Source organism: Rhipicephalus sanguineus, chromosome 6, assembly GCF_013339695.2.
Source record: "Rhipicephalus sanguineus isolate Rsan-2018 chromosome 6, BIME_Rsan_1.4, whole genome shotgun sequence".
In the NCBI taxonomy this organism is placed as follows: domain Eukaryota; kingdom Metazoa; phylum Arthropoda; class Arachnida; order Ixodida; family Ixodidae; genus Rhipicephalus; species Rhipicephalus sanguineus.
In genome coordinates this window covers 147,790,741-147,809,872 of record NC_051181.1, presented here as the reverse complement: position 1 = coordinate 147,809,872, position 19,132 = coordinate 147,790,741, and the positions used below count along the sequence as shown (strand labels likewise).

Sequence of the window (19,132 nt, the reverse complement as noted above, 5' to 3'; positions counted from 1 at the left end):
ACGCGCTTTCTGTGGCGCTACTCGCCCATTTTCGTGCTGACGATGCCCGAGTTTTGCCAAGCTTAAGTAGCTTCGCTGTCATTGAAGTAAAATCAATAATTAAATAAATAAATGAATAAATAAAAAGATGGCGGGTGTTTGGTCTAACACGAGAATGAACTGGCATTACTGCAGAAACGACTGGCGCGGTTTCTACCCGGTCACCAATCTTCTCTGGGTGCATCACGCGACAAGGGAACTGCGTCGACGCTACGAGCACAAGTTCGATGGCTCGACGGACGTGGCCTGGTCTAAAATTGGCGACTGGGAGGAGCAGCTCTGCGAATACACTTCGCTCGCGGAGTTCGTCGAGAAACAATGCGACGACGATTGTACTCTCGAGACCGGTGCACCGATGCCATGACGACGGCGCCTTAGGTGATGCGCGAAATCAAAACACGTTTTTACGAAATTCCTTCCGCGATACCGTTCTACCATGCGTTGTTGTCTTTGTATAATGGAGCCGCAATACAGTCGAACGCGCAGGAAGAAAAGACGCCAATTAGTTCAATATATCGTATAACTATATGAAATTTTCAAATGATTATACCCACCGGTGTAGCTAGGGGGAGGAGGTATAGGTTTGGGGGTTTACCCCTCTCCCCCCCCCCCCCCCCCAAACCCGAAGTTTTTCCATTTTGCATGCGTATATATACATGCACACACACAAAAGCATGCACGAACATACATAAAGTATGTTTGAACCCCAACGCCACGCCTCGAAAAAGAATTCTGGCTACGCTACTGATCTACCGTATTCTCTATGCGAAATTATATGCGCATGTTGGCTTCACGGCACTGCTTCAAGGTAATGCAATAAAGACGGCTTCACGGCAATGCATGGAGAATATTTTCTTAGTTTTTTCGTTTCCTTTCATCTTTTATGCAGTTTGTAGTTCGGGGTACGAGTTATACGCAGGGGCGTGTCATACGTGAGAAAACACGGCACCGATTTAAACAACGCCTCAACATCTCCATACGATAACAGACAGTTGAGCTAGTTGGTAAGTATTCATTCTAAAAGTCTGGGCGTGCAAACACGGACACAAGAAAAAAGTCAAGGCCCACCAGCGCTTGTGTCTGTCGTTCTTCTTCTCCGTCCCGTGTTTAGCGCTGTTTGCTCTCTCATTAATCATGTACAAACCAGCCCAGTTAAGCGCACTCAAGGCACCACAAACGCCGACTAACCAGGTTAGAGTCGGGGTTATAGTGCAGGTGGGCAAGGAAGCAAGGACAGACAACACTCCTCTTCATCTTTCTAGCTTGCCCACGTGCCTTCTGCGCTGTGGTACCAATCATTGCGTAAACTCGACTATAGACGGCTAAAGCATGAGCATTAATGTAAGGTCCGCTTACAGCCCTCGCTCTCCCATCCAGACAGAATTTGCATAGATGCCTCGGCCAGTTGCATTTGCTCACGCACGTGACGTCTTACACCTTTCGCGAATTTGAGGTACGTGACTTTTCCTTGTACACACAATGTTCGTGTCGCGGGTTGTCGGTCGAAAAAAAATTTTCTTCGCAAATCTCAGCGAATAATCCGACATCAATGCTCAGCCAAAGGTAATATTTTAAGAAGAGACGACAAACTTTTATTTGGTAATGTACGTAGCTTTACAATAGCTGCGAAAAAGTACTCGTTGTTAGAACTGAAACCACCTATCACGACTCTCTTGCTCAGATGAATGGCAGGCACTCCGCAGTTCTGGGGGAGGTGCTTGTATTCTTATGCTGTAACCGACTGTGTCTAAAAATATCCGTGCTCCTGGAACAGCGACGGGGTCGCTTCAACGGGGTCGAAGCACATCAAAGGCCGCAGGAGCCCTGGACTGGAGTGAAGGACCCTCTCCGTGCAGGTCGTTAATAAATGTTATTTCCTCCTCCTTTTCCTCTCAGCAAAAGACTGGTGAATACGTTTGTAGATGGGACGTAATGGGAAGCTGGAAGTCGGTAACGTCAAGGACAGGGACAGCAGCGATTTGTCGTCTGGGCGTATTGTTTCCACGGTGCCCAGACGCTCCACGGTGCCCAGACGCAGTCGTTGACGGAAGGCTCTCCCATCGGGTCCATAATAAGGGGCTTCGGTGGCGCTGCGACTTCTGTGTACGACTCCATCTTCTTCGCTAGCCTGTCAACCACCTGCGGAATGAACATGCAGCGTCCAATGACTCTGAGAAATGCATCGGCGAGAATCAAGATATCGAAGATCGACTACGAGGGAAAAAAAATACATGTTGGCTTCAAAATGTGCATGCCAAAAACTGGCTAAACATCAAGAACCGGAGGAAAGGGTGGCCGAATTTCTTACTACACTGTATTACGATGCCCCGCCTAACGTTAGCCAAGCTACTCTTCTAACTTTTTTTAAAGAAAAGATTAGTATACACAAAAATCACGCCATACCCACGAAGAGAATTATGATGAGTGGGCGAAGCTCCGGAGGTAATCTGGTAAACCGTCAATCCCCGCAAATTTTGCCCACTCGATCATGGTCTGGAGCGCGCTTATACTTCATGGTCATCATCGTCATCGTTATCACGTGTAGTGGGTACATTCCACTATACGGGAACGCGCTTATTCTTCATGTTCATCAGTCGTCATCGTCATGGAACGCGCTTATACTTCATGGTTATCAGCGTCACCGTCATCGTTATCACGTGTAGTGGGTACATTCCACTGTACTGGAACGCGCTTATTCTTCAAAAATCTTTATCACATGGAGTGGATACATCCCACTATGCGTGGCTACCTACTACTACATACTACAAAGGAGGGACAGGCCCACAGCCTGAGGAGCTTCGCCCCTAAAAATGTTTTGATGGCAGTAGCGGACAGAAACCAAACAGCGCACAGGTCTCATACCGTATATTCGGCAATGTTTGGATAGCGTTAGTTGGAACGTCCCGTACTAATCGAAAAGACTATGTGTTGCCATTTTCGGTGGGCCCTGACTTGCCACGTATATGACTCTCTTTAAAAAGACAGATTAAGTCTCTTTTGGGTGTCCCACGACTCTCCTACGAGAGTATAATGATATCCAATGACCCAAAAGAGAGCTCACGTGTCTCCTCAAAGATAACCATATACGTGGCAAATCAGCGCTCTCAAAAGAAGTCGAGGCTTTCTTTTTTCTTAGAATGTGTTTTTATTACGAACATTTTCGCATTTTTGCGCATTGCGTTCTGTCAGCCTGATACTCTGTTCAATCATGTTCCCTTACATTACAAGATTTGTTTCTTTTATTTGTATTCCGCTAGTTAGGAAACACGGATCCAGTTAAGCCTACTCGGGCACCGTTGATCTACATAATGAAGATGTGAGCCCCATCTTAACGAGCAGCTTCGATCCCCTGTTGAACACACTCGTCTTTAAACAAACCGACCTTTTCACGTCTGTTCCCAATTGCTTATTAAGGCGAAAGCCTTAGAAGCCTCACAGAACGCCAAAATTGATCGTCGGCGTCAGCACAAGTGATGGGAAAAATAATGACGTGATGACGTCACACATCGACACAATTTGTGATGTCATTATATGTCACTATGACTATAGGCGTCCGGAGGGCTCCCCTTCAGAAGGGGGGTGGGGTGGGTAGGGGAGTCGAAGCTTTATCGCAGCGCCCCTTCTCCGTATTAAGTCAATGTATGGGACAGACATTGTGCCCCCCTGTCCCCCCCTCCGCGCACGCCTATTACTATCACGTCACCTAACGTGACGTCACATGATGACGTCATCACAACGTCGTTTAGTCGAAGGTGGGCCGATCAAGGAGGTGTTGGAAAATAGGTGAAGTGCGGAAAGCTTGCAATGCCTCCGATATTGGAGGCAGCGCAAAATCATGTTGGGCACAGAAAGCTTTCAGAGGGGGGGGGGGAGGCGGTGGAGGATCAATAGATCGACTAAGAAAGAGAAGACGATGGCTTTCGCCTTCGAATCGTCTTAGTGGAATGCATAAGGGACCCTGAGTTTTTTTCTCTTACCGACGGCAGTGTTGAGGCCAGGTCGTAGAGTTCACAAGGGTCGCTTTCGACGTCGAACAGGTAGTGACCCTCGCTACGCAGTTTGAATCCCGACTGAGAAATATTTTGCTGCGGCGAGCACCGAACCGCAGCCTTCTGACGCCAGCCGACTGACACATCTGCGCAACAAGGTCCGTCTCTGTATAACTCTTCCAGGGTCTTCCAGGCCAGCGAGGACTTCATCAGACGGTCCAGGTCTTCCTCCGCGGCCTCCTCAGCTTTCAAACTCCGGCATGCCACCTGGTACGGGGACGTGTTGCTGTAGTGCGACGTCGCTGAATGGGTTCGGCGCTTGAGACTTGGGACTCGTCATCACGATGAGTTTGTGGTTACCGTGGCGGTAGCCCGACAGCCCAGAAGCAGTGTCGATGTTGATGAGGAACTCGCTGCGAGGCCAAGTGACGGTACTATGGCTTTTCGCCGTGGATAACGCTGGCCACAGGTCGAGACCATCGATGGTGCCTAGGTCACTGACGTTACCGCCTGGTGAGACAGAATCGTTATTGTACGGACTCTGCAATTATCAAGCGCTTCTAGTTTCCACGGTTACTGCATTATTAGATCACTTAGTAGTTTGCTCGTCACACTTTCGTAGGCCCTAAACGCCGGCTTGGAGACCAGCCAAAAGAGCTGGAGAGGTGGCCGTGAGACGCCGCCTGAGCGTCACCGTGAAAAATCAAATTTTACTAAATAAAGTTGCATTTCTACAACTTGTTAAATTTATGTATCCTATGATGATTAAACGCTCGCACTCTTTTAACTCTCTTATCTGCTGCGCCACACCATACAACTTGCTAGTTTTCTGTACAGTTAACTACAAGACATATCACTGCAGGCTCTGTACTTACGTACTTTGGAAAGGCTTCTTAATTGTCTCATTCGTCAAAAGAAATCGAGGTGATGGTTTTTAAAGAATATACTACGTAAACTGCACGTTCAGCGTCTCTCATAGCGATGGCCTAAGGGTAAGCACTTACCAGCAGCCGAGTACAGAGTGGGCAGCCAGTCGACCAAGTGAGCGAGTCGGGGCAGAACGACCCGGGAGCCAGGCCGGAGGAGGGGGCTCCAGACTACAGCCGGCACACGGACGCCGCCTTCCCAGAGCGTGCCCTTGACGCCTCGCAACGGCCAGTTGGAGCCCGTGTTCGAGTACACCCCCCACGGAACTCCCCCGTTGTCACTGGTGAACACTATGACGCTGTTGGCAAGCATACCGCGAGTGTGCAGGGCCTCCACGATACGGCCGATGGCCTCGTCCAAGGCGTCCACCGTACCTGATGAGAGAGACCAGCCCGCGTACTGACAGACAGACAGACAGACAGACAGACAGACAGACAGACAGACAGACAGACAGACAGACAGACAGACAGACAGACAGACAGACAGACAGACAGACAGACAGACAGACAGACAGACAGACAAGGAACTTTATTAAGGTCCTGAGGAGCCAGCCAGTGCAGTCCTAGAGAGGGCCCCTTGCTTTCCGTCGGCTAATCTCATGTTGGAGAAGGGAGGCCATGCCACTCCGCTCTCTCACGAGCCTTCTGGACAGCACGCGTCCAGTTTAGTCTTAGATGCCGCATCAAACGCGAAAATTGAACGGCGTCTCCCGTCGGCGGCGTCAACAAGAGTGATGCAAAAAAACCATTACGTGATGACGTCACAGATCGCCAAAGTAGTGATCTCACTATGACGTCATTGTGACGTCACGTCACAGGATGACGCCATCACATGACATCGTAGCTTGGTCAAAAGTGGGCTGATCTTGGAGGCAGTGGTAAACCACGTTATGTGCAGAAAGCTTTCGGAGGGTGGCGGGGAAGGATCAATACATCGAGTGAGAAGAAAAAGAAGGTGACTTTCGCCTTCCAGTCGTCTTAGGTGAATTAATGCATAAGGGACCCTGTGACGTTTTAGATAAGGCTTGTCCTTAATGCGTAATACTTAGTGTGTATATTATATGTCTATTAGCGTACAGTCTCCAATGCGCCTGACATGCTTGTAATGACCAATGGAGGGCACTCATGCTTAACCTGTCGATAACAATCATATGTCATTCAAATAGTGTCAAGGACACAGAGAAACCGACTTTAGTCTGGTGAAGTATTTTTCAAGACTATGTAGACCAGGGGTCTCAAGCACGCGCACATGACTGTGTTCGTCGCACATTTCTTATTTTTTTTAATAAGTATGTTGGTGAGCTACACGTGCATGGCTATTCTAAATCATTGTTTTCGTGAGGCATCTCATGTTGTCACCATGTGTTGAAACTGAACCGTGAAAAAAGGACTATATTTCAGAATTTTGGAGATCGGTATCAATTTGTTGTTGGAATCCTGGGCGCCAAAGCTCCTTCGGAAATTACCTGTACATGAGATAAAGGAAATGTTTTCTTTCAAATGGTAACGTTTGCTGACAATTTGTACAAACTACTCCTCCCCCCCCCCCCTCGCCGTTATTGTTACGCAGCTCGGCGAGAGGAATGTGCCGATGCAGAGAAGGCGACCAATGGGAGTGGGTATAAGAGCGGGGGTTTGTGCGCGCCGAGCCCTTTCCCAACATGAGCAAGACCTCTCGTACGCCCGAGGGAGAAGCAGCTCATCGCGAGTTGTAGCGGGAGTCGGCTTTACTTTTTCGTTATATATATACCGAGTGTCCCAGTTATCTTTAGCCAAGGGTTAAAAAATACAATATTAGAGGCAGGCGAGTGAAATCAGTTGCAAATTGCCGACAGCCACCTTGCGCACTACAGACATTTCTTTTGGCTTTTAATGAATTAATGTGTTAATTAGAATTATTTAACTAAATCGCTAAGTATTGACCTTAGGCACGAATTGCGACCTGCAATGTTCGAGAGCGTGTTCAGAAACCCCCATTGCATTATTTGCGATAAAGAAAGTCTCGCGTATACCTTTTTTTCCAAGCTGCAACGAAAGCTCGCGAAATAGAAAAAAAAACACGTGACTAGCGCATTCGCGTGCAGCGAAGGTGCTGTTCTCGGCCGTGGTTTGAGCGAACGAAATGAGCTGCTGCCGCGACTCGCCGGCTCCGTTGCAGCGGTAGGCCGATAACTTGGCGGCAGTTTCTTGGCTCGCGTCAGCCAGTTGGCGCGCGTGACGGTGCAAGTTGAAGCGAGCGTAGGACGCTCAACTCCACATTGTAGGACGCTCCACTCACCAGCGAGAAGCGTCCTGTTGCGATCACCGATGTACGGAAACTTCGCCAGGTTCTTTTCCGGTGCAGCAGTCGTCAGAGTGGTCGTCTCACCATGCGCCGCTAGAGTGGCCATGTACATAAACAGCGGCTGTAGAGCATACAAGAATAAGGAGTATATTCTAAATAAGGCGTTTACTCTGCTTCATTTCTTCTCTGTTTTCATAAACAAAACAAGGTTGGCATTAAAAAAAACGAGTGGCATTTTATACTTCTAAGACCGAGCATTCTTACAGAAACGTTCACGGGTTTCAGGACACGCGGTCCGCGGACCTTTCGCTAGCGGCCCGACCCGCAATTGACAGTCTTCGTCCTGTTCTTTTTTCTTAATTAGTACGTTCGTGAGCTATACAGACGCAAGCGATCTCAAGCATTTTTGTCGTGAGGCAACCCATGCAGTCATCATATGTTAAAACATAGCTGTGAAATAAAAAAAAACTATATTTCAGAATCGGCGTCCAGATTTCAGTCATTCTAGTAGATCAGTATCGATGTCTTTCTCAAATACTCACTCCAAGTCTCCTTCAGAAATGACCCACATATGAGATATGGGAAAGGTCTTCCTTCAAATGGCAACGTTCGCTGACATTTTGTTCAAACTACTCCTCCCCACCCCCTTGCCCTGAAAGACTCGTGATTGCGTTCGTGATTGCGGCCCGCTAGCTGAGGTGAGATCGAGACCCCTGGTCTATCTAATCGCCTTGAAATCATTCGTGGCGCCGCATGCTCTGTTGCGCGCTTTCTCGCCGACGTCTAGATCGCTCCACCCTCGTGCGATGCGTGCGTCAAACGACGAGAGTCTGACCTTATCTCTGTCGTGCCTGGTGATGATGTCGACCGCCCTGTCCGTGACGAGGTCAGTGTCGTACACGCCGTCCGCATCCTTCACCAGCTCTTCGTCGTCCCAGAAGTCGCGGCCACATTTGTTGTTCTGAAAAAAAAAAAAGGTAAATAAAGATAAAGCAACGATACCATGCGAAGAGCACTGCAAGACCCAGTGTCGGCAACGTCCACTGCGGTGTGTGTGTGCGTGTGTGTGTGTGTGTGTGTGCGTGTGTGTGTGTGCGTGTGTGTGTGTGCGTGCGTGCTGTGTGTGTGTGTGTGTGTGTGTGTGTGTGTGTGTGTGTGTGTGTGTGTGTGTGTTCACAGAGGGCTCACGCGTCTCTTTCAAGAGAGAGAGAAACATTTTAATGAAAAGCTGGAGATCTTTGCCTGGCTATTCGCCAGACATGCTACTCCAGCTGCTGGGTGACGATTATGATATATACACTGATAAACGCATAACACATACTGGCACACAAGTTTACAAAGTTTCGTTCAGGCTCGTGGCCCGCAAGAAAGTCAACAGCGCTTTCGCGGCACGTAGCGCACAGCTGCTGCTTTGCCACGGGCCCAGAACATGTCGCAACTCTAAGCACGAGCCCAGTTTAAGATACAAGGCCGCCTTCACAGACTGTCTCTGATGCGTATCGCTTGCATTCACAAAGAACATGATGCAGGCCTTCTTGGACGTTACATTGAACGCACATTGGTGAGTCCGACAGCTTAATCTTGCTCCTGAAGTAGTTGGTGTATGCGACGTTTAGTCTGATGCGGTGCAAGCATGTTTCCTCTTGTCTGTTTAGGTCTCGCGGCATATCGAAGTTATATGATGGGTCGATCTTGTAAAGAGGTCCATACTGGTAACTGGCATCTGTCCAGAGGGATCGCTGGAGGCGCCAAACGTGTGCCAATACGATTGTCGCCGCATCTTTTCTCGAGAAAGGTATCTCGATGATTTCTCTCGAGGCGTCATGTCCAGCTTTGGCGGCGTCATCAGCCTGGACGTTGCCTTGTATTCCACAGTGGGCAGGTATCCACTATAGAGCAATCCGGTGATGGAGGTCGCAGGCTTTGTTGCATAGGCGTTTGATGTCCATGAGACTTGAGAGACTGCAGCGCCGCTCTTGAGCCGGGTGAAGATGACCCAAGACTCAGCTGTCTGGTCTACGATGTAATTAAAAGCAGCCCATAGTGCAGCCAGTTCAGTCGCTGTAGATGAAGTACGGTGACTAAGAGTGGCAGAGATGGTGACATTGGCAGATGGAATCCAGACAGCAATTGCAGACGATGTAGGTGTAACAGAGCCATCAGTGTAAATATGATGGTGAGCCCTGTAATTGTTTTCCACGTGCTGTAGGGTGAATTATGTTAGTGCTGGTCCGGGTGTACGTCTCTTGCTCTTGAACCCAGACACAAAGGTGATTATTGACCACGAAGGAATTTTCCACGATGGCTCCGTAGGCATTGACGCGCTTTGATAATGCAGCGGGAGCAAGCTTCGCACCACAAGACCGCTGTCTGAAGCAAGCGGATGACCCGGCACTCCGGTGGCATAACGCAAGTGGACTCGAAGAAACTCCTGCTGCAGAAGCATTGGAGCTGATAGGCGTCTGCTTTCGGCAAGGGTTCCCATACTTGATGTGTTTTTTGGTAGGCCAAGGCACACTCTCAGGGCATTTGCTTGAGCTCCAGTCATCGCTTGTATGTTGGTTTGCGAAATGCCATGCAACGCAGGAAGGCTGTATCGTAGATTCATATACGCTGCAAGTCAAGACTAGGAAAACAGCGTCAAAAAGTTTTTCTTAGAGTGTATTTCTCTCCTCTTCGGTCACTTTCGGAATACTCAGCTGTTGTCCACATCTAATGACCGTCATGTCTTTTCGACATTTTTCGCAGAGAAAGTTCACACAGAACGAAGTAATAAGCACAGCTTCATCACCATAAGAAATTTCAAACGACAAAAACAGCGCAGACACTACGCAGATATTAGCGAAAGTAAGTTGGAAAAGCAGTACACGAGAAGCGCTGAGACGAGGGGAACTCACGAAGTTTAGTCCATGGAAGTAGTAGTACTTGGCAGTATTGTAGTAGCCGAAGAAAGTGTCGAAGCCTCGCCTCCTCGGAGTATAGTCGATACTGGAGTAGCCAAGGTGCCACTGAGATGGAAGAAGACATACGAGAACATGTAGTAAACTGAGTTCTGGCTTAACTGACGAACGAGCGCGGCTGTCGAATCTATAGCTGTTCTGAGAAGCATCATATGAGCTGGGTAACCGAAGTACAAGACCAACATGCGGCGTTCACACGCCGCGTGAACAAACACCAGGCGAATTTCACATATTAATAGATAGAGTGCATGTAGGGAGCATTGCCTAGACCTCGAGTTCGGCATAGCGTCAATCAGTTGACCTCTACTAAGGCCTCACAGTCATACTAGCTGCAGCAAGATTGACATGACGCTTCGGTTAATTGGTTCGTTTCCACGATGAAATGAAGTATATATAGCGCGAAAGAACAGATGCAAAAATTGCGGAGGATTACTAAGCATTATTTTTATGAAATGAGAACACCGAAATCGTTCCTTTAGGCTAGGTTGCTGTTACGCAGGGGTTCGGCAAAATTACATTGCCATAAGGCTACGTCGGTGCATGGTCACGTGTTGCAGACGTCGGCGCGCTTACACAGTGCGCTGACTATTTCTATGCGCCTTCCTTCTTCCCGTTCGAGTCGGAGATTCCCCTTCCGATGCGGGGATTCCCCTCTTTTACGCCCGCCAAGGCTGCAGGGGGTGGCTGACGTAGATGTGGGCGCCCGCGTAAATTTTCGTGGGAGAGATCATGTGATTTCCGGACATGGCTTTTGCGGACGCCTGTTGCGGAGGCCAGCTGGGCGTGCGCTTTCGCCAACCTAGCCATGAAACGCTTTCGAGTTAAAAAATCACCACAAGCGTTTGTGGTGCGTTGTCTAACCCCTGTTCCGCGATATGGCTTCATTTGATTACTTTTATAGCAGTTACATCCGTGAAAGAAGGCCAAATAATACCCGGCGCTAAACTTACTCGAGCTCACTGCGAACAAATAAAAAAGAAAACACGCACTACCAGCGTTATGGAGAAATGTGAGCGAAGACGGACCAGCTATTTATGGTGTGCCCCTGCCAAAGACATCCGTGAAAAGCACCAGTAACGTGGTAGATACCGCTTTCAAATATTTTGGACAATGTCCTGCAACTTTTTGGCGCGTCCTTTCCCAACGTCCATTTAAAATCATCATATGTCGACAAAATATCTTCGAAGACCAAACTTAATCTGTTATGAGAAGTTTTCCGACCAGAAGCACGCGCCAAAGATACAAAATATATTGAAATAGTGACGTCATACTGGTATTCCAACACTGAAATACAAGCAATAAATAAATCGCGAAAAGAATGCGCGTCGTCTATTTCCTGCATGCTAAGCCTTCCAAGATAACGTAACCGCAAATAGAAGATGCAGAAAGCACACTTCACCAACTACGCAAACGTATATTTGTTGAAATGGGCCAGGACACAAGAAGGAACACACACCTCAGCGCCACGGCGCAGTGGTATGTGTTCTCTCTCGTGTCCTGGTTTTTTCGCAATGCGCGTTTCAACATACTGAATGAATGAATGAATGAATGAATGAATGAATGAATGAATGAATGAATGAATGAATGAATGAATGAATGAATGAATGATTTTATTTCCACTAAACAGTTGCACAATTCCAACTTAAATGTCAATTCTTCTAAGCAAACTTGGTCCACCCAACTTGCGCTTGGCTTTTGTGCGAGCTAAGCAGCCATGCGTACGCAAGCGAGGCGCAAGCCACTCGCCTACCCTAAATTAAACCCCCATAACAGAGAGTTGTAGTGCTGTGGCCCAAAAGCGGCTTGCGTATACATGCCTTTGTGTTCCTTTGTATTCTCCTTGGGTGCACCTTCAAGTATACCAAGGAACGCAAGAGCGTGCGCACGCATAGCTTGGGGACCCCAGAACCAAAACTCTCAATAGACCAGAATAAGTTGTGTCATAGGACGCGAAAGCACAATCAGAACACAATAAAAAAACGCATCTGTCAAAAAATCTGCTTATCGTGTGCCAGGACATTTGAATTCTACTATATATATACCTCTCAAAAAAAAATCGTACGGTACACTTCGTCACGCTACTAGTATTCGTCAGAATATTCCAGCAGGTGATTTGATTTTATAAACTTGTCATAAGTCAGCTTTGATAACTAGTTTATTTGTTTGGTTTTTGGTCACATATAATTTCTTTCTCCTATATCAGGGCAGGGCGACCGGCCACCGCCGATAGACTGCGGGACGTGTACCTGTGCCGAAATCCTTAGCGTATGTAAACCGGAATGGCATAAAACGGCCTTCCGCTTTCTATTATACTTGGAAAGGCGCTCTACTATAGTCGTATATGCTGAAAAACTCTCTATTGCTCTTGACAATCAGATCTGTTCATAAACAACCCATACTATGTTGATACGCTTACTTTTCCCAGAGCGTGCGTCTTGTAACCAAGGTCCCTGAGGCGTTCGGCTAGAGTAGGAACGCTGAGGTTCATGCCATCTGGCTGGGCAGGAAGGAGCACAGCGTGCTGCAGACCTGCGAAGTATATAGGCCGAAGTCAAGGCGAGCTTCAATATATATATATATATATATATATATATGCTGTCGAGGACGCGAGTTAAGAACAGGTTCGTCCAATAAATAAAGGCTAACGATTTAAAGGTGAACATTTGACAGAATTCTATCAGGTTGGAAAGGAACTTTCGAAATGTAAAAAAAAAGTTTCTACTTACTTCTACTCTTAACCTCGGTTGGTGTTCCTCTGTTATATCCAGAAAAGTTGACATCTCAAGTCACGCATTTATTCTTATTCTACACGGTAATAACAGCGTGACTATGGGTATCGACAATGCCAAATACATCATCATTTGCTAGTAGTGCCACGTCTTTGACCTCTTCGTTACATTTCCAGATGCCCACCTATCATGTCAAATTAAGATTTTCCTTACTTCTGAGAGTCTCTCTCGAATTCACGGGAGTCGAGACTCAGTACATCGATAAATCGTGACAGCAGGCTGTATAGAAGTGGATATCTTAGCGATGAGAATCCCTTACCCATCCTGATTGGGTAGAGGCCTGTCAGAAGAGCCGCCCTGGAGGGCGTACACGTCTGCATCGTGTAGTGCTGCGTCAGCAGGACGCCGTGGGCTGCCAGTGCGTCCAGGTTTGGCGTGGGGATTTGATAGCCACCCACCAGACTTGTGTCAGCCCAACCCTGCGCCACGTTACAGTCGTACCGCAGTCGTGCGGCAGTCGCAAGATGTCGAGGTGGACTAATTAGTCCGGATTCATGATAAAGTATGGCACAACTCAGAGAGACACAAAGAAGAATCTCCCCTGTATCTCACTGTGCCACACATTGCGTGTTTCAGTTATGTGGTTAGACTTCTGGCTTGAGACGCCCGCAGATGAACGCAATGAGAGGCCTTAATATAAGTTGAGACAAATATCTTTAGCGGCACCAGTTCATTGGCGTCCAAGTCCCAGGCAAAACATTTTTTTTTTGTCGTTTTTCATACAGATGATTAAAGTGTCGAGTTGGGCTTGTTGGTACATAATTATGGCACACTGCAGCGCAAAACACACACAACGGATGGTACATCAACGACGACCACGAGCGCTGGACTTGCAACAGCCTTTATTGCACAGGCGGCCCTTTGTTGAATGCGCAGGAGAGGTGGTGTACAAAATTCCTTTAAAGTGCGGAAAATGTACGTGGGCCAAACCGGGAGGTGCGTAAACGATAGGCTAAGAGATCATGCAAACAATGTAAAAAATGCGCGTGACGGAAAGGATGTTGAAGGTTTCCTAGCCAGCCATTGTATAACGTGTCAGGATTGCGCACCCGAGCTAAATAACACGTCCGTCATTAAGAAGAGCAAAACGCGAATCACCCGCGAAGTCATAGAAGCAGAACGCATTTCCTATCTGGCGGATAATTGTGTAAGCGTGCCATCCCTACAACTAACTGATAAAGAGTTGGCGTTCCTGCGCATGTGTACTGAATGACGTCTGCGTCGGACAGCATAAATATGTGTGAAATTTTTCCAATAAAGGTTGTTGCAAGTTCATCGTTCGTCGTCGTCGTTAGTGTACCGTCCGTTGTGTGTTTCTTGCGCTGCAGTGTGCCATAATCATACAGATGAACTATGTCAGTATGAGAAAAACTAGGTGTCGCCATAGTAACAAGAAAGGGTAGCATAGGTGTTCAAACAAAACGACCGAGTCTTCAGAGACAAAATACGCAGCTAATTCTTTATTCGCATTCACAGACTAGCGGCCAGGTGAAACTCCTGGGGCACCTATCGCGCATCACAAATCGAGCGGAAAGGGCTGCCTTGGCATGAAAGGGACGGAATGAAACTTTCTCAACTCACCATCATGGAATAGTGCGAGTAAATCTAAAGCGCTCTATTAGATTACGTTTGACAAAACAACCAACATTTGCAAACAGCGCAACTTGGCATTCTATTAGAGAGGTGCCACAATTTTAAGAGGCAAGTACACATGTCGTTCCAACGGCGTTGTTTACTGACCGATTCGTATACCAATAATCCAGGAAAGCTTTCTTTCTATGCTGAATAAAAGATTATGTTTATTAATATTATTAAGCAAACTGGGAAGATCATTAAATGATACCACGTTTTACTGAAATGCGACATATATAAAGGCCTATTCTTTCCTCGAACAAAATAGCCAACATCGAGGCCCGCAGCTCTTGCGCCTGTGATGCCACCATTGAACATCATCTGTGTCACTGCTTGTCTTTTGAAGGGTCCTTGGCTTACGCATTATCGCGAGCACGAAGCTACAAAAGCCCTGTTAAGCTTCTCAAAGGTGACCGGGCTTCCATGACCGCTTGTGAACCATTACTCTGTGTACCGCGTACGTACTCACATTACCATGGCCCTTTGTTAGTTTTCTTACCCTTAGTATTTGCTTATCTATTCTATCGACCATTACTCCCCATCCTCAATTGCAAGGTAGCCAACCTGGCACGTCCTTAGCCAAACGTTCTGCCCTTTCCTTCTTCGTTTCTCTCTCTCTCAGAGCGTTGTCGCTGCTGCGTAAAGGACATCTCTTGTTACAAGAAAATACACTAATACGTTTTTTCCCCTCGTATCTGAGCGAAATAACAAAAATGAGGCATTTTCGATGAGCCGAAAGCTTTCTGCAAAGAAAACGACCGTTTGAATGAAATGCATTTGAATAGTATGCGACATCACTCAGTCCTCGTAGACGGGCAGTGTACACCATTTCATTCCTCCGTATTTTTTTTTTCTTTCAGTAAACGTCATAATATAAAACTAATAAAGCTTTTCGAAAAACTGTGTAGATGAGTCTTACTTTCCAACGTTGCTACAAATTAAGAAAATCGAGAGACCCCGTGCTCTGTATAGCTTGACAATAAGGCATTACGCACAACGCAAAGACCACACTTACCACATCGTCCGCGAGAATGACGACCACGTGAGGAGGTCTTTCAGCTGTAAGAACGGCCGACGGTGTCAAGAACGCAAGGAAAATCAGGATCATGCTGAAAGAAATGACGAATGTGTTAGAGCTTTCGGCCTCGTTGGTGCTTTGCTCTAAAATAGCAGCTGGGCTAAAAACGTTGCACCTCGCAAAACAAGCAAACAGAAAAAAGAATGGAAAGAGAGAATTTTACATTTATGCCAAGAGGCGGGAGAAGGGATAGAACGTGACAGCTCCGGGGTATGTGATGCAAGGACGACATGAACAGAATCGCATATTACAATCCAGTCAAAACAACAGTTTCCCTGTAGAGGGCTTACGTGAAGGCGCAGCGCTTGCCAGGCGTGCAATTGTGATGCAGTGATCAAATGAAATTCAATATAATTTTATATCATCATATTAAATATCTGAAATATGCACATGTTGAAGCACCAAACCGGAGGGACGAGATCAACGGTAATTGCAATTTGACTGAGAGACATATGACCGCCCCGCCACGGTGGCCTAGTGGTTATGGTGCTCGACTGCTGACCCGAAGGTCGCTGGATCGAATCCCGGCCGCGGCGGTGGCATTTTCGGTGAAGGCGAAAATGTTTCAGGCCCGTGTACTTAGATTTATGAGCACGTTAAAGAACCCCAGGTGGTCGAAATTTCCGGCGCCCTCCACTACGGCGTCTCTCATAATCATATCGTGGTTTTGGGACGTTAAACACCAGATATTACTATTATTAAACATATGACCGCAGAGCATAAATAAATAAATAAATAAATAAATAAATAAATTAATAAATAAATAAATGTACAAAACAATAAAAGCCTATCACGGCAAGAAATGTAACAAAATTTAATGTAACACAAATGGAACGCATAGTGTATAACGGCAGAAATACAGGCAAAAATGCACCAATTCCGGTTCAAGCAGAATAGCAAACTGAGCAATGTGCATTCGTGCATTCTTATTCAAAGCTGTATATGGTTGCTCAATTCCGTTGTTGCTCAATTGGTAGAGCATCGGACGCGCAGTTCGAAGGTTATCGGTTCAGATCCCACCAACCGCAAGGGTGCTTTTTCGTCCACTTTAATTCATTTCAATTTACATCACTATTAATACACTACAGTTAAAGGCTACAATTAATGGTCCCTGTGCTTTCCCTGGCCAAACTGTATGCTGGATTCTTATTCGTCCTGTTACTTCTGCATCAGCGGCTTTGCAATTAAGGTCAGTTTCGCGCCTTGAGCAAATGGAACATCAGGAAAAGACAGACTCCTCTTAAGCACAGTTTTTTCTTAGTAAACTCACACGCCTTTTGAACGGTGCAGTCCAGCAGAAGCGCCCGAGCCTTTCTGAGAGGTGCAAGTCACAGGCAACAGCGCCAGGTTGCCGTCAGAACAGAAGAGTTGTACCTCACCCGCCTATCTCGCGTCACGTGTATATGTCATTGGCACTGGCAGCTGTGTAACACTGTTTTCCAGCTACCCGGTGAAGGACACGCCACTTTACTACTGCCCCGTTACTATCGCCCCTACAATTAATAAGAAGTACACGAAAGCAAGATTACATCATTAATAACTGCACGACGTAAGAACGCTTTTCGAAAGAGGCTTGAAGCGCATTATAAGGTCACCATAACGAGGAGCACTTTATTAGGATCTCTGACGCACGGCAAACGCTTTCCGAGAACCATTTTTAATGACCCTTTTCTAAGACTAACTCATCTTATCTGAAAAGCGAAAAGCGTTTGCTCTTCAGATAAGATAAGTTATTCTTTGAAAAGGGTCATTAAAGAAGGTTCGTCTTTCGAAAACGAAAGTTTTTACTTCTGCACTGTCATAAACCACGTACACGAAATACCTTTATTGCTGGACAGTGCGTGCGTGCGTGTGCGTAGCTGTGTGTTTGAGTGTGTTTGTGTGCGTGAGTGCGTGTGCGTGTTTGTTTGTGTTTTTATGTGTGTTTCTTGTCACGGCTACGACAAGTGCTAAATAACAAGAAACTTGTTATTAATGCGGCAAGAGCCATTGGAGCATACCTGCTTGACATGACCCATGACACACGGCAACTTCAGGGGCCTTTGGACGTCTGCTGGAAAGGGCGTTAACCATGGGTGACACATGGCAACAAATTGTCTCATTTTTGGTAAAAGTTCCTTGCGAAAAGGTTGACATTCGAGCTCCACGGGGTTCGCAGGCAGTGCTTCAGAGAGAGACAGAGAGAGAAATAGATGAAAAGGAAACGCAGGGAGGTTAACCTGGCGCGAGTGACCGGTTTGCTACCCTGCACAGTGGTGGGGGAATAGGGGTAAGAAAGAGGACAGAGAGAGAGATAAAATGAAAACGAAAACACACACACATACACACACACGCAAGACGTTCCAGTCAGAGCCGTTCTGGGAGACCGGTTGAATGCAAAAAGCGCAGTAGCGCTTGCACAGCCTTTTTCTGTGACGTTAGGTCCGGTCGATGGCGCAGGATTCTTTCTTCCGACAGAGTGCGGTCGTCCGATTTGTCGAGCGCGTTGCAATGTGACTGGCTCTGTGAAGAGTACTCGTGCTGCATAGGAACGGCCGACACCGTATCATGTAACCACTGCGGCAGTGATGAAACTATTGAACATATTCTGTGCGACTGCAGTGCTTCAAAATTTCCTTATGATTAAGGGGTGAACCCCCCCCCTTTTTTTTCCCCTTTTTGCCCTCTTTTTTCTTCTTTTTATGCTCGAGAGGACCGTCTCCCCATCCATTCCATTTTTTTAAGAACAGCTGGATGGCCGAAGGACAACATAACAAGGTATCACAACACGAGCCTATATAAATAAATAAATAAATAAATAAATAAATAAATAAATAAATAAATAAATAAATAAATAAATAAATAAATAAATAAATAAATAAATAAATGTTAGCCGGAATTTCCACCCCCATTTGCCTCTCCTGCTTTAAGGCCTGCCTATAAGACGTCCTCTGACGTTCCGCTCCTCAAAGACAGAAATAATATTATCTGGGGTTTAACGTCCCTACGATACGATTATGAGGGACGCCGTAGTGGATGACTCCGGAAATTTCGACCACCTGGGGTTCTTTACGTGCACTGACATCGCACAGTATACGGGCCTCTACCATTTCGCCCCCACCGAAATGCGACCGCCGCGGCCGGGATCGAACCCGCGACGTTCGGATCGGCAGCCGAGCACCTTAACCACTTATCCACCGTGGCGGGAAAGAAAGGAGCTTTAAAACTTAAGACTGTGGGAATCTCACCCATCGCGAGGCTGGCGTGACACGTGCTGCGCGCCAGTGATGCGCGTGGCCCACTCAGGGGCTTTAAAAGCGGCAGCCGTGGCGCGGCCCGGACAGTCGGTGACGGAACGCTGTGTGCGCGGGTGGGGTGTGCCCCGCCGAGGCCAAGGTTAGGGGCGAGTGCGTGTGCCCACGTTATCGTACCGTTTAGCTTTCGCATGGCTTTGTT

The 19,132-nt window shown here is 47.1% G+C and overlaps 1 protein-coding gene across 1 annotated transcript; it reads right to left on the bottom strand.

The window, feature by feature from the left end:
* Positions 1–1,995: 1,995 nt before the first annotated feature.
* Positions 1,996–15,639, bottom strand: LOC125758887 (arylsulfatase B-like). The gene is made up of 10 exons (XM_049416625.1): positions 15,635–15,639; positions 13,247–13,464; positions 12,615–12,727; positions 10,136–10,246; positions 8,074–8,199; positions 7,233–7,359; positions 5,033–5,329; positions 4,389–4,538; positions 4,017–4,330; positions 1,996–2,178 (listed from the first exon to the last, which is right to left on the bottom strand). The coding sequence occupies exons 1-10, from the start codon at positions 15,637–15,639 to the stop codon at positions 1,996–1,998; spliced, it is 1,644 nt and encodes a 547-aa protein (XP_049272582.1).
* Between the last annotated feature and the right edge of the window lie 3,493 nt (positions 15,640–19,132).

Bases quoted from the DNA above. Each gene is read 5' to 3' on its own strand.
- LOC125758887 (XM_049416625.1), bottom strand. The intron at 8,200-10,135 runs GTGAGTTCCCCT...TTTTTTTTTCAG, and splicing joins ACTTCCATGGACTAAACTTC to AACAACAAATGTGGCCGCGA. The intron at 5,330-7,232 runs GTGAGTGGAGCG...CTCTCTCATCAG, and splicing joins CAACAGGACGCTTCTCGCTG to GTACGGTGGACGCCTTGGAC.